Below are 15,568 nucleotides of genomic sequence, written 5' to 3' on the forward strand. Positions count from 1 at the left end.
TCGGTGGGGGATCCGACAAAACAAGATGTGAACCGTCACCCATCAGCACGAGAGCTGCTGTTACGATGCAAGCAGATGGGGGGATGCATGGAGGATGAGGAGGAACAGGGGAGGCAGATGTCAAAGGAGAGGATAGGTGAGACGAGTGAGAAAGAGAGGCACATGTCCAAGACAGCAGAGGCAGAGATGGACAAAAGAGGGGGGGGGGGGGACAGCAGAGAGAGAACAGCAGAGAATGATGGACAGATGAGGGAAACAGCTTTGCTTCCTCTGTCATACCACTCAGTTCTGCTATCTATCAGAGAGGAGTACACTCCCTCCAGTATCCCTCACTACACTCCATCTGTCACTGTGCGTGCGAGTGTGTGTCTGCGCGTGTATGTCCACGATTTGATTGGTCTAGCACGCTCCAAGGAAAATGGTGACCAGTGTGCGCTGAGGAGCCGGTCACATCATCGCTCTCAGTCCCCGAGTGTTTATAATGAGCAGACACCGCAGATTGATGATGGCGACGAGTTGGAGGTTGTGTGCGTATATGCACAAACTTGTGTGTATATTCCTGTTGAGCTGCACTTGTGAGCGTGTGTATTAGGTGGTGTGCGTGCAAGCGTGAATGTGTGCGCTGATGTATAGAACAAAGATTTCTGAGGCCTTTATCTCAGTGTTGGTTGTTTTGTGGAGCGTGTCAGCTGCTGATAGCCACTATCAGCTGCAACCATGCTCCTCCAGCGCTCGGCCTCACTGTTTTTTTTTTCCCCACATAGCCATTCCTCCCTCTCTCCGTCCATGCCACCTTTCTTCCATTCTTCCCTTGTTCCCACTGACCTCTAATCCTTGTGTCCTCCCCATCTGTCTAACCACAAACTCAATTGGATTACCAGTCATGTGATTCTACATTTTTATGACTCTACTCACATTGTTATGACTTAACCATATGCATGTATTTCTAGCTGTCCTCATACAACCTACACTAAAAGGGCCCATTTTTACACATGCATTTCTATGTTACTTGACAAGGAGACTTTATTGGAATCAGCATAGATTCTCATCATATTTGTAGACGTGACTGGTGAGTAAACCTGTTTTGAGTTTGATCCTGATGTAAGTAAATCTTGCATTCTGGAAGAAGATCCATCCACAATCTCTCCAACTGTCTTAGATACTATCCTCACTACTTTGCCAGCTGAGCTGTCTTTACCTATAGTTTAAAAACCTGCACTTAGTTGTGGCTGAGTGATCTGTGTTGTAATTGCTGTCAAGGAGGGTCGACATGGCAACCATAAAAGTAGTACGATTTTACAGTAAAGTAATGGGGCTTGATTTGAATGTTGCAACAAAGGAATGCTGGTCACAGTCACCGAGTGATGAAGTGACCAATGTAGCATTTATTTACAGTATTTACAACACAGTGTGAGAGGCTGCACATGGAGGATGAGGACGGGAACAGGAAAAAGTTAGCGTGAAAGAAATTAATAAAACAAAACTTACTATATCTCAACATCAGGCTGGAGACCTTTGTTGCCCTTCCTACTCCATCTCTGTCTCCCCTAGTTTTCTGTCACCTCTGTACTGGCCTTTGTCTTATAAAGGGAAAAAAAAGATCACCTTAAAGTGCTTAAAAAACATGCACAGTCCAAATGAACACACAGGGGAAAAAAAGGTTTCAAGGAATAGTTTACTGTGTGAAAAAGTTCCCATAGGTTCAGACCAGTCAGTGTAGGTCAGATCTTGAAAGGTTGGTATGTGCACCACAGGTGACTGCACTTGTATAAAGATGACAGGTGCAAGAGACATAAATACAAAAGAAGTGACTCATATAAGTACAGCACAAAATACATCTACCCATATACAGTGCTTTAGACTGTACAGCAGCATGTCAACCACATCTTCATATAATCTGTCCTGTGACAAATCCTCAATTGCATTCACATCCTTTAAATGTCACAGTGAAATTGGGGGCAGATAAAGCTGGTATGACACATCATTGCTTTAAGATGCTCAAAAGCATGCTGGCATTCACCAGAACAGGGGGGTACATGGGTCAGTCAAAGCTTGAGAGAAGCTGGAGACATTTCTGCAGAATTTGCATTAATACCAAGACAAACCGTGGGAAAAAAATGTGTAGCTCCAGTATGATGGCTGGCTCTAGACATGGCTGAGAGAGGACTGCACTCTTTTGACAATGTACATTTTGCAACAGTAATATAAACCAACCCAATGTTAAAAATATCTCTCTGAGAAGATACACGAGCAGCACCATCAACTGCACAAAACATTAGGGCCATGAATGAGACTATGCAAGTTAAAAATCCATTTCACAGAACTACACTGCAGAATTTATTTTTTAGTGAGAGCCATTTAACCTTTGTATAACCACCTTCCATTGAGACTAATAATGAATAATGCACAACTGTACTGCAGTATTTGCTCTTTCACTTCATTTTATTCAAATTGCAGAGAAATTCTCCCGTCGACTGCTCGTGACAACATTGATTCATTTGAAGATTTTATTTCAGTTTTTTGATGTTACAGAGGAATAGAAGAAAGGGATGTTTTATTTTATCTGGAGATATGGGACAGGGGGGATGGATGAAAAACAGAGTGAATTAGTTGCTTAGTTTAAATAGGCCCTCGAGCAGCCCTGTGGCAATGCCAGACTCTCCAGTTTGACTCAAGGCTTTTGTCACATGCCATACCTAATTTCTCTTCCACTTTTTCTGCCCTTCTCCAATTCATACTACCTAATGAAGTGTTAAATCCATGGAAATAATTTAAAATGTAACAGATCCTCTTGTGAGCTGAGCCACTGGTAGGTGTTCGTGTGCACAAATGCTCATGCAAAATGCACATCAAATCACTTTCCTTCTACATGTTAGCTTTTTGCTCTTTTGTATGACTGTTTGCAGCTTTTTGCCTCTCTCTCTCTCTCTAGTTTGGCCACTTCAGGTGAATAGGTTTGTGACTTTATCACTGTGAGGCTGTTAAGTCGCTCTATAGGAACCCAAGAGTGGAGCAGCTGAGTGGATGCGACTCTCAGCCAAGTTCAAGCACAGCTCTCCTCAAACCATTTTCCCTCATAACAGTATGTGTTTTCTGGCAGCCAAGTGTTTCTGGAGGGCCACTTACAGGGACAGGCACTGCACCTGTGCTGCTTTAGTGTGTTTTGTTCCACCAAAGTAATAGCTCTGTTTATGGTTAGACGACACATCCATGCCCAGAATCCTCTGCCCCTGAGTCAGTGGGCCTTTGAAGACTCTTATGCATAGAGAATGCAAAAGTTTAATTGGTTATGCAATGGTCTTATTTAGCTCTGCACCGTGTAAAACCCAGTGTATCCTGTCTGTTTTATCTTTTACATCTGTTGCAGTATAAGTTGTGTGTGTTTTGTGTTGTGTTTTGTGTGTGCTGTATGAACAGACAAAGCCTCCCTGTGCTTAAACAGTCCTACTGTATTTAACACAGCTTATTTTGGATGGCGTGACAAGGTTAGGGGTATACCAGTATAGTCTGTGTGACCTCATGACACAAACCGGCAGCCGGTCAGCAGTCTGGAAAGCAAACCACATCTAACACACAACCCAATTCAAGACATGGGCATGCAGACTTGTAGATGACACATAGTGGAATTAACCATTCAAAAATACTTGTTAGTGGATTGATGATTTGATTTATCTCTGCTTTTTCATTATACAAATAGATGAAATTATACTACTGCACACATTTATTATTGTTCCTGTGGTATGTTCCTGAAACTTAGGCCTCTCACAAACGGCAGCAAATGTGGCTACACTGGCCTCGGCAACAATAGACAAAGCAGTACTCTCTCAAACAAGTCCCTCTTCATTGGCTTCCTGCCTTCACTTTCTTTGCTCCTTGTCTCTGTTGCTCAGCAGCGGCCCTGAGCCCTGTGGAGTGCACATCCATTTTGAACCCAGAGGCTGTCAAGCATGCTGTTGGTGAATGAGCAAGCTAACCTGTGGCTTTCAGTCTCCCCACTTCCACTTATTCCTTTCTTCCTTTATACCTTCCATTCCATGTTTCATTAACCCCCTCTCTCTTTTTTTCACACCAGCACACCCTTCTCTTGCTTGTACCGTTTAAGCTGTGATAGCTTATTGCTACAAAGCGGCAAACTCAACTCAAACTCTTTCTTACAAAACCAACCAACCTGGCCACATTCTGCCGACCTTGTTGTAGATACTCAGTCAGGATTTTTTTTTTTTATTCAAACAACCTTTTTTTTCTCATTTAGCCTTAAGTCAAGTTTTGTGTATCACATTTCATATACGAGTAAACACAGTGCTGTTCAAATTAAATGATAACTCAAAATGGTCCAACACAAGAACATGGCACATAAATAAGATGAACAAGGTGCCTGAAGCAGAGGCACACTCGACAACAAAATGACTCACAGATCAGTGATGATTTCCTGAAGTTTCAGATAAACATTGCCCTACCTGATGCCGGGAAAAGGAATGGGTTTAATTTTAAAAAGGAAGGCAGCTTGTTGGAGACGTTGCGTGCCGTGAACAGTGGCTACACAGCAGAGATACACAAACAGGCACAAAAAAACTGGGCTCAGGGCCAGTGCAGGTTGAGCATGTTCATTAATTTCTGTAGTTTCTCTCCCGCTGGCCCTGCTTGCTTCCTGGACGTGCAATAGATCTTAATAGGCTTTAGCAAAGCGGAGGATCCCTGCTCACTGTTTTGATGCACACAGAAATGACCTGGGAGAGAGAGGTGAATGAGAGAGTAAGACAGAGCAAGAGGGAGAGTGATCAGTAAAGGGAGATGACAGAAATAAACAGATAAAGAACATATGTCATAAGAAATAAATGAGAGAAATTAAGCAGGAGAAATATTGGCTGGACTGCTAGACTGAAAGAAAGCACTTTAATTAACTAACTGTGCAGTGTCTGCAATCATAAATCCAAGTAAGTATTAATAAAATGTCAATGCCATCAACTTATTTATTTACATCAGCACAATGAGTAAGCCACTGCTCACTGTAGCAAATGCTGATTCAGACCTTCAGATGTTACAGTAATGACTACACATGTATTACCTTAGCTGCACACTGTGTGAGCAGCTTGTAACCCACATAGGCTGTTTTTTTTTACCTTTAAAGAGACTCTATAGGTTAACACTTGAGCGATGACGTTGAACCAGCTCAGAGCTCTGTTAACTATGTAGGACCAGAGGGCACAGAAAAGGACCCCATCAGCGAGCTGCTTCCTGAAGCCCCGCTGTTCCACCAGGCCCCCATGCGGAGCGCCGTCTCTCTAAAGTGACTTCAAAGGCAGGCATTTGCAGACCCGATGTAGGCGTTGACCTTTGACTCAGAGGCTGCCTCTGCGCAAACAGGCACAGCCTAATTGATGCTACACGTTGCAGAAAAGGAATAACTTGTCCTCATGTACTACAGCCACAGAATAGTGGTTTAATTTCTGCTTCTTGGAGACACATGGAGACAGACAGTGGCTGCACATCTACTGTTGCAAGTGGTACAATTTCTTTTAGATCTCTAATGACTAGTATTTTTTTACCGGTAACTATATGCCTGCCAGATGGGCTGATCTAAATGTGTTTCTTTCAGATGTTCCTGGGTTAAATATGCCCAATGAAATGAAAAACAACAAATTGCAATTTTCCACTGTTACAGGTGGTAGAATTTGAAGGAGACAAAAGCAAACATAGAACTAACATGCTCTAAAGTTATATTCAGAAATGAAAAAAAGAAAATAATCCTGGGTGAAAGTTATATTCAGAAATTAAAAAAAGTAAATAATCCTGGGTGACCAGTGAGGTAGGTATGGATTTGTAGATAAGGAAGAGAAATCTGGGTGCAATTTTCCACCAACCTCATGGCCTTGAGATAGTCAGATACCAGCCTTTGTGGCTGGAGATTGAGTCAAGCCCCAGTTGCTCCTTGGCTCCCCAGATAATGCTGAGTGGACACACAGTTCCCTCTGGTTAATTTTCTACCTCATGTCCTGGCTCCCTCTCAGAGAGATGGAGAGAGAGATAATCCAGACTGATAAAGGGATGTGATGACTGAAGGAAAGCACCAGGGGCCTTCTGTGCAGATTGCATTTTGTATATATTTACTGCTAACCACATTACTGGTTATTTAAGGGACAATATGCATGCAAATAAGGATGAAGCAGTAGGTCGATTGATTGGTGGATGTTTGAATGGGCAGGGTGGATTTATACTTTATGTGTAGAGTGTGTCCACTTAAAGAAAGACACAGGTCTTCCTGAGTTTGAAGTGAGAGGGAGAGCTAAATGCTAAATACAATGGTTAGATCACTAAAAGAAAGTTCTTCAAAATAACATTTTGACTTTCATAAAAAGATGAAAAAGAAAAGATTTCTGTCATTCAAAAAGAAGGAGAGAAAGTACACTATTATGCATTTTGGTAACATGCATATTACTTTATAGGGTCAATATTTCACTGGACCTATTTCGAATTCTTTCCCACTTTGCCTCTGCATCAAAACAGTGTGATGTGAAATGTTGGAGCTGGAAGATTGAATATGAAACTCTGACATGGCTTCCCACACTGCTGTATTAATAATGAATGGAGAATGGAGCCAAAGTTTCCATTTACTTAAAATGCTGTTACAGCCTTACTTAACTTTTCGGTTAAATCATAATGATGATACTCATGGTGTTTTCATCTCCTTTGAAGATCCACTTTATTTATTGTGCCTTGTTGTGTCTCTTTGCTATTTGACTACCACACAAACAGTGGGCAGAGTGTCGTGCAGCAGCAGAACATTGTGTATGTGTGGAGTGTTTCTTTCCTTGCCAACAACGATTCCAGTGGTTGTTTGCAGATGAGGATATAATCTGTCATATAACACAAACGTTATATTACATGAGTTCAGTGCCTGCTTTTATTAGGGAATTCTCCAGAACCTATTTTGATTATTTGTGCCTGTGAAGAGCAAATGCTCACTTTGCCAGATCATTGGTCAACATGGGAACTTTTAACATTTCTCCTAATTTTGTGCACAACATTACAATGACACATTTGCGGGGCAAACTGTCATTAGGCTTGTATCTATCTACACTGAATGACTCCCACATGATATCCGGTATTGAGGCCAATGCTGTCCCTGTACACTTGTGGTCATTCACACACACACAAACACACGCACACACACACATACACACACACTGCTTTCAGCTGCATGTGGCAGGTTTGGAAATGGAAAGGGCCAATCCCATGGGCACTGAATGTCTTTGTGTCCTAAACTGTCTCTGAAGCCTTTGAATGAACACTTGATTGGCACTGATACTGATTAATTTAGTTGTGCATCTTCTTGTTTACAGGATACGGACCTACTGGACATAGCGTACATAAAAGATGCCAGAAATGGAAAGTGTACGAAAACGCCAAAGGTAAGACCACAGTTCACTAATCTGAGCTGGTTGCCCAGCCCATGTGCTTGGATTTGAATGTGAAAACATATTCTGGTCTTTTGTCTGTGCAATAATATGTATTGATTCAAGGACAATAGCTAATATATTCTTCTTGTTTTCGTCTTGTGAGGCTCTGGGAACACAATGAACAGTGTACTGGAAGGACAGAGTGGGGCTTATTTGGGGTGATGACATGCTAAGTGTTTATTGGTTGTGAGCCCGACCATGAATCAGACACAGTCTGTTTCCAGCTATTCAATGACTCTGTTATGGAGAGGATTGGTGGTTGTAATGACTCTATGGAGTGTCTGTGGTCGTGCATGTATGTGTACATGAATGACCGTTGTTTTTTGTGTTGGAGGTGTAATCATTTGAACAACTATCCCTCAGATCCTACATTCAGGTGACTATTGATTGGTATGTATATCTGTGTAGCTGTGTGAGTGTGACTGTTGAGAAACATGATTTGAATTCAGACCCACACAGTAAAAGTACATGGATGGTTTCCCATGAAAATACTCCAGTCCAAGGTGTCCAAATTGTTATTTCACAGCTAATTAAAATGTTGTTGATTGCAAGCTTTGAGGAAAGAATCTGTACACACATTTTTTTAATCTGGCAAACTGTAACTGTCAAGGAATTTAGCACATTCTGGTGCAATTACAAAGCCAAATTCACTTACCAAACCATGATTAGAACAATAACCTGCATTCTTACTCAATTTCCTATTATATATATCCACATAATAAGTCAGTTTAATGCAGGTTTTGGACCTGTACCATCCTGTAATGTTGTTACATAGAAGCTGCAGTCTTCATCAGTTTTATTCTGTACGGCAGGAGAGGCAGGTGGGGGTCGCACACTGCTGCTCTGTCTGGGGATTGAGTAATGATGGAATGAGTACAATAACACAGAGAGGATTCATGCATTTCTAAACAGCTTACAGAGTGATGCTACCCAGGGAGGAGACATGGCCACGTGACACGTAAGATGGTCGAAGCATTGGAAATCCATTACTGGGAGATGGAGTGGTGATGCACCCTGGGCATTGTAATGGGAGCACCAGTGAGACACAGTGTCTGAGGGGTTGATGAGATGAGGAGAGGAAAGGAGGAAAGAGGGTTGGGTTGCAGAGACAATGGGGAGGAGGGGAAAGAAAGCAGAGAAAGAAGAAGGAAAAGGAAAGGAGAGTTTTTACAGAAGGTGAGTGGAAGGATGAAAGGAAACGAGGAAGGACAGGACATAATGTGAGGTCAAAGGAAGATGTCAGTTGAGAAGCACAGATAATAACAGAGCAGTCGCTGTAAAGTGGACAACACTGTTCATGCCTTTCTTCTCAAACATTTCTCCTTCACACTTCTCAAGGATCAGAGGGTCAGAATGGTGACTGTTTTGCAAAGATCACTGCGTCGTTAACTTCAGCTCAAAAGAAATGAACAAAAGCTGGAAGAATCTTTTTTCCCGTCAAAGAAAAGTCTCGTTGAAAATGATGGTTGTACAGGATTGCTGAAAATGTGTAATACTGATTTAGACAATTATGTAACACAACTGTTACACCATGCAGCAGTGCTCAAAATACACCACAATGACTTTCATGGCAGTATACTAATCAAGTACAAATCAGTCCTGGTAACAAATGATGCCTTCCGATGAAAATCAATGAAACTGATCAGTATTAGTGTTGTAACAGTGTAGACAGTTCAGGGTTGCAAAAAATAAGGCGGAAGCAGATCCTGAGAGGGATTCCTTTTTCTTCAGCGTTTGAAGTTTAAACATCTGTTCTGCAGGTCATACCAGTTATAAAATTCCTATTTTTCCTGTGTTGTTGTTGTTGTTGTTGTGTTGGTTGGTTTTATATTTTCATGCTCTCTTTAAAGCTCAAACTGCTGCTTCTGCTCTCACTCAAGGACTCCCTCAGCAGCATTCATTCATTCATGAAAATTGCAGGAAACCAACACACTTATCGAGACGAGATGAGACGCTGGCCTCATGATGACATGCCGGTGAAAAGCTTCAGAAGTGCTTTCAGGAGTCCTGCATCTCAGCCGAATATTGTCAGGCTCAGATACAATCATTCTCAACAGACTGGCTTGAAATGGGCTCCAGATGGAAAAGCTGGTTTGGCTCGCTTCTTTTGAGCCCTTGTTCCTACTACAGCTCATGTTATTTCATATCATCTTTGAACGGCGTTGGAATTTCCCTCTGAACGCCATTAAGATTTGGAGCACGCTGCTGTGCTCATTGGCAGCATGTGGGCGGCTCGTCTGACCTCTGATGAACTTATGCCACCCTGCCCACAGGCTGCAGCTACTCAGTTATGATTCATACATTTTCCCTGCGAAGACACACACACCACACACACAAAACACAAATACATTTCATAGAGAGGAAAAGTCACGATCATTTGTATATTGCACACACTTAACTGTACGCACTATATGCAAACTGCATAGATACAAATCCCACACAGGGACACAAACACACAAGCACTGGCTCGGATAACAATGCGTGACAAAAGCAGTGTTCTTTGTTCTACACTTATCAGGCTGCTGATGCTAATTAGCATGTGTCCTCCCCATCATCATTCAGATTGATTAGATTGGCTGCTTGTCAAAATGACAAGAGGCAACCTTTGTTTGACGGGTGCCTCCAGAAATAAATCACACACCCTTAAAGTCTGGTGAGCAATGCACAGCACTAATAATCATCCACTTCATATGCCCACAAATAGCTGGAAGATTTGCCATATTCAACGCAAAGAACAGAGGACATAACACAAAGCTAACCAAAGCTCAGGCAGGTGCTTCCATATTTATCTTTATATTTACATGCTTTTGTGGATATTCAAACTGTGGTGACAAAGAAGTGAGTGTACATTTGATTTTGGCAATGGCACCTGCAACTCTGTCATCAGGAGGATGAACATGGATATTTTTTTTTTCTTTTACTTTGTGCCAAATATGTGTATTGTTTAGAAGCATTTTTGTCAATCCTAAATTGTTAGTTTGAAAAAGCCAGTGTTACTTATTGATATGTAAGATAAAATGTTACAGCATTCCTGTTTACTTTTATAATCTTAAATGCTGTATGGCAACGATGTAATTAGTTGACAAGGTTCTACAAAACCTAATCAGTATACAACTGATTTATACTGATTATATTCTGACAGTTTAATCACCTTAATACTTAATACTTTTTAACTTGTAAAATAAGAAAAATACTAGCGTCTATTTCACTCCTGGACTCTAACCTGATCCCAAACAGTTCTTTTATCCAAAATCAGTTCACTGAAGCCAGAACAAAGACAAAACTAAATTTTAAAAGGGAAAAAAAAAACATTTACCTGTGACATCATTTATTTATTTCATAAATTTTTCCAGAAAGAATATTCTACACACTTGGAAGGGAAATGGGAATTGTAGGACTGAGCCTAGATGGACATCATTTCATGTCCTCTTCATATTCTTTGAACTAAATTTATTGTTTCACATGTGTTAAAGCCCTCAGGTTCCTGCAGCAGGCCTCGCTGTTCCAAAGCCTCCATTCATATTGTCTCTTTATTAAATCAGCAGATTAGCTTGTTCCTGCACAGCATGTTCCCTCTCCTCAGCACCAACCAAACAGCTAAAACAATCACACCTGCCATCTTTGGCCGTCCAACTAACTTCCACATAACTTCTTTGTTCCTCTGTTCATCATCCTGCCTCCATGCACACTGTCAGGGGTGTATTGTAAGTCTCTCCCCATCTTTCTGACTTTCTGCTTTTGATGTCTGAATTGTTCTTTCTTAGCAGGACTGGCAAGAGGAAAATGTCATCAGCATCTCACCACGCTGCTTCCAGTAGGTGTCTGACAGACAAAATTACAGGCTTTCTCTCTGTCTCTACGACAACCAAACAGATATCTGTCTATGAAATGTCCTGCCTCTGCTCAGTGCCTGTGTAGTCCAGGCTGTAGTACGCATCTTGAAAATGGAAAACCTTAATGATGTAGTGTTCTATACAACAGACTTTATTCTCAGATCTTTTCATTTCTTTATAATGGAAGTAAGACATGAAGCTCAGCCGCTCGTTACACTGTGAGGCAGAATGTGCAGACAGACTGTGGTTTGATAAGTCAGATATCCTTATCTTACCCCAGTCTGTGTCTGCCAGTGATTATTTTGTTGTGTTTGTTAAACAAGACAAGAGGAGTACATAGCTTATCCATCCCTCGATGCATGCATGATCATACTGAGATACTGCTGACTGGCTGAGTGTAGCAGATGGCTGTACAGACTCTCATACTGTCACACACAGGCGGAGAAGTTTTTGGTATCGGTAAAATTCACGCATACACAGGTATGCCTGCTTGTGGAGGCTTTCACAAAAGGCTTCATCACAATCAGCTGAGAGGGGAACAAACTGATTTCTGTGGCGCTGTCACAGAGGATAGTTTACAAAGGTGGATCATCTGGACAGATGCAGCCACTGTTATCAGCCGAGACACGCAGGGTGATCACTCACAACTGCGAAACAAAGCTGGAAAACAACCATGACATAAAGATGGACAGTTTATTGATCTAACTGCTGTACTGTACATCAACAACAACACAACTGTTTTTTTAAGATTTTTTCTTGTATGGCTTTCCCTGTTGTTTGAATAGTGAATTAAAATCCAATACATTTGCAAAAGTTGGCAGTAGAATCAAGGCTACAATGCTCATTTCCTCCAGAGCGATTTGTTCCTTCGAACTTTTGCGAGGCGAGAGGAAGCAGCCATCAGCACTGTTACAGCCTGAGCTCACAGCAGAGAGGACTACTGCTAAATACAGAGCAGCTTGTGTGTCCCCAGCAGTGTAACAGGATCTGGGAGAGGCCAACAGGCCATTATCACCACAACTCTGTCTGGCCAACAAAGCCGGCTAAAGCTCTATCTCCCACAGCAGTAAGCGCTAAACAGCCCCTCCATGTACACAGCTAGCTACTGGAGGCTTCAGATCTGCCCTCTGTAGTACACTTGTCCTATGCCTACTCAAATCAGCTGTTGTCAGCACGTTTAAGGCTGTGATTACATAGTTTAGATAGTAAACATCAAACAGAGCACACAACATCACTGTCCTGCCTTTCTGTCACTCTGGAGCAGTACCTTTTCCCTTTTCTTCACCAAAAACAACCTTAGATCCTGATTTCTGAAAACAGTGTTTGATGCCGCATCGCTAATAACATGACACTTTTTGGAGGGCAGGGCAAAAGCTCAGTTAATCCATCCATTAGCTATACCACTTATCCTTATAGGATTGCAGGGGGCTGGAGCCAATCCCAACTGATCCACCCAGGAGAGTTGGCCAGTTTATCAAAGGGCTGACATATAGAGACAATACAATCAGGCACCAGTTAAAACTGCAACTAATAATAACATGTTCTTTTAAGACAGTTGTACAAGAACCATTTTGGAGTCTCCTCTTCACAGCATGTTTTGGGGACACAAAGACTTTTGTTGTGACAGTGTTTATTTCCACCATCTGTGCTGTCTGGTGTGTATGCATGAAGGACAGGGTCCCAGTGTGTGCTCCAGCTGCAACAATCACAACCCTTCAAATCTGTCAATGTAAGAGTGAGCAAGGCTTTTGTCTGACCTTGGACACAGCTAGCATAACAAGATGAATGACTCAGATAACATGGAAATATTAGGTAACATGAGTTTAGTGTGCGTGGTATAATAATGTCCTGTACTAAACACTGCATGCTGTCGATATACATGTCTGCAGCTGTAGCAGAATGAATGACAGACAGTCAAGATGTATGACCTCTACTGGTATGGGAAACCTTTCACAGGAGTCCACAGAGGCTGTCATTCAGGGTCTACATTACAGTGGCATGGGGGGGATTCCCAGACCGCAGTAAAAGTTCAAATTAAAGTTTAAAATCTCAAATCCCAAATATAACCTAATAACAGCTTTGATATATAAGATGCATCTAACTGCCTCTGCTGGATGTTGCATATTATATATTGCGATGCTAAACATTTATAGCAAGTCTGTGTATGTGTTTGTACGTATGATGGTTTGCATGGAGTAACATCATACCTGTGCTATGTGGAGACGTTATTTTTAGTGTGTTTCAGTGATGTCATGTGTGCATGAGCCTGTGTTGTAGACATAACAGACATATATATTTGTGTAAGCCCACACAACCATGGTCACACCAACATCCCTGGGAGACAAATTGTAATTCAAACCCTGGTCTCACCTGCTGCACAACTACACAGTCCCCTGCAGTCAAAGAGAAATAATAGTTGATCCCTGCTTACAGGCTGACATGCAGGGATCAGTGCTAACCTATGAGATTTAGTCAGATGAATGTTGGCAGCACATCTTGCTCACAGTGATAGCCTGTAGATTAGTGTCACATGGCAGCGTGCTGAAATATTGGACTTGGGGCCGTTGATGTTTTGCAGTGTATTAATGATCAAATCCTTAAGACTGACAAATGTGCAAATGAGCACTGATGGTTTGAGAGAACAACAGCTGAATGTAAAAGGAAATTTAAGGAGAAGAATCAATGATAATGAATCTCTCTCAAAGGCCTTTGTTAGAAAGGCTGAGACAGACCGAGAACAAGAGTGTGTCTGCGTGTGTTTATACACGTATGCATGTGTGTGTGTTCAACATACAGAGTGAGAAACAGATTGAAGGCATACTGTGTCTCTGGGTTTGGCACTAGTAGTGCAAAATTGAGGTTTACAATATGGCTTTGGGATTAATTAAGATTAATTAATTGATAAATAGAGAGAAAAATAATTAGCAAATTTTTTTCAAGAATGAACTAATTACTAATCATCAGGTCGATTAATCCTTGAGGAAGAATGCTGCTCTTCCTCTTTTTCTTTTTGGGTTTAAGTTTTGTTTGGACAAAACAAATAATCATCTTGGGATGTTGCTGCTATTCCGTTGAGAAGATTAATCAATAATGATTAATCGATTACTTGCTTGGTAAATAAAGATATAGATTCATGACCAACAGTCAAAGCCCATCCCAGAATCCAAAGATATCCAGTTTGCTATTGGAGATGAAAAAGAAAACCAGTAAATATTAATATTTGGGAATTCTCATGTGCAATTAATGAAAGTGAGTAAAAAAATTGAGAAATTTGTATTTGGTAAATGTGAATGAATATAAGTGCGACACTTTCCTTCTTCCCCAGCGCACTAAGCTTTGAGACATTTTAGTGCACAGAGGCATGAAACAGTTTGTCAGTTGACAGGTCTGGGGAGAGATCTCCCACGCACTCCCATTTTAGACACGATTCACGCACACATACACACAACACTCAAGCAAACACACCATCATAGTCATGACACTTTGGGTTATGGTGGTCGCTGAAATAAAAATGCCATCACACTATCCGAGCATCCAACTTCCCCTCTCATGCTGGACTCTCCCTCTCTCTGTTCTTAGTCAGTCTGGCACTCTCAATCAGATAGTCAATTCAGTCAGTGCCAATATGTGAAGAAGAGATTGGATACTGTTGCTCCTGACTGTCGTTTTCATCAGTGGGATTGGCTGCAGGGCAAATGGCAGCTTGCAGTAAGAGGTGATTAAAGTAAACGGGTATATGGACTCATTGATTTTCATAAAAGAAACTGCAGCACCATTTGTCGTCACTCAAAGACAAGCAATTGATCAGCGTCACGCATCGATGTAACCTCCAGGCGAGCAGCAGCAGTATAGAATGAGAGAAGGGCAGAGACAAAAAAAAGAAAAAGAAAATAAAAGGTTGGTATGACGGACCCTGATGGGTTTGGGTTTGATTCTTCAGTCAATTACTGCGGTGATCCCTGCACACAGATGAATTCCCCTGGTGCAAAGCAGGCCATCTCATTACCGCTCATGGAGGGATCGAAGGTGATGCTTGCTCTCTCTTTGGACAACTACCTCAGAAGCTGCTCCTGTTCCCAGCTAACATGAGACCGAGCTGCTGGCCCAAGATTAATGAGGAAAAGAATGACTGAGTGAATGAACAGATGAAATGGAGACTGTAATGATGAACAGAGTGGGCTGTGTCAGCGCAGAGGGAGAGTTACCCAAGTGGGTCCAGAGATGTCTATCTTGATGAAAAGGCCAAAAGGAGCACAATGGTGCACCTGTGCAGGTAAA

The 15,568-nt window shown here is 41.7% G+C and overlaps 1 protein-coding gene across 3 annotated transcripts in view; it reads left to right on the top strand.

Moving 5' to 3' along the window:
- The window catches only part of plcb1l (phospholipase C beta 1-like), a 110,552-nt gene that overhangs the window by 25,050 nt on the left and 69,934 nt on the right, over positions 1-15,568 (top strand). For all 3 annotated transcript variants that reach the window (XR_011691101.1, XM_071478782.1, XM_071478781.1), the window contains exon 3: positions 7,341-7,409. Coding sequence is in view for 2 of the 3 variants with exons in the window: in XM_071478782.1 (XP_071334883.1) it covers positions 7,341-7,409 (69 nt within the window). In the remaining variant the exon portion in view is untranslated. The remainder of the gene's footprint in view (positions 1-7,340; positions 7,410-15,568) is intronic.

The sequence above is a fragment of the Trachinotus anak genome, unplaced genomic scaffold (assembly GCF_046630095.1).
Source record: "Trachinotus anak isolate AG129_WGS33_773 ecotype Australia unplaced genomic scaffold, CSIRO_AGI_Tana_v1 ptg000005l, whole genome shotgun sequence".
In the NCBI taxonomy this organism is placed as follows: Eukaryota; Metazoa; Chordata; class Actinopteri; order Carangiformes; family Carangidae; genus Trachinotus; species Trachinotus anak.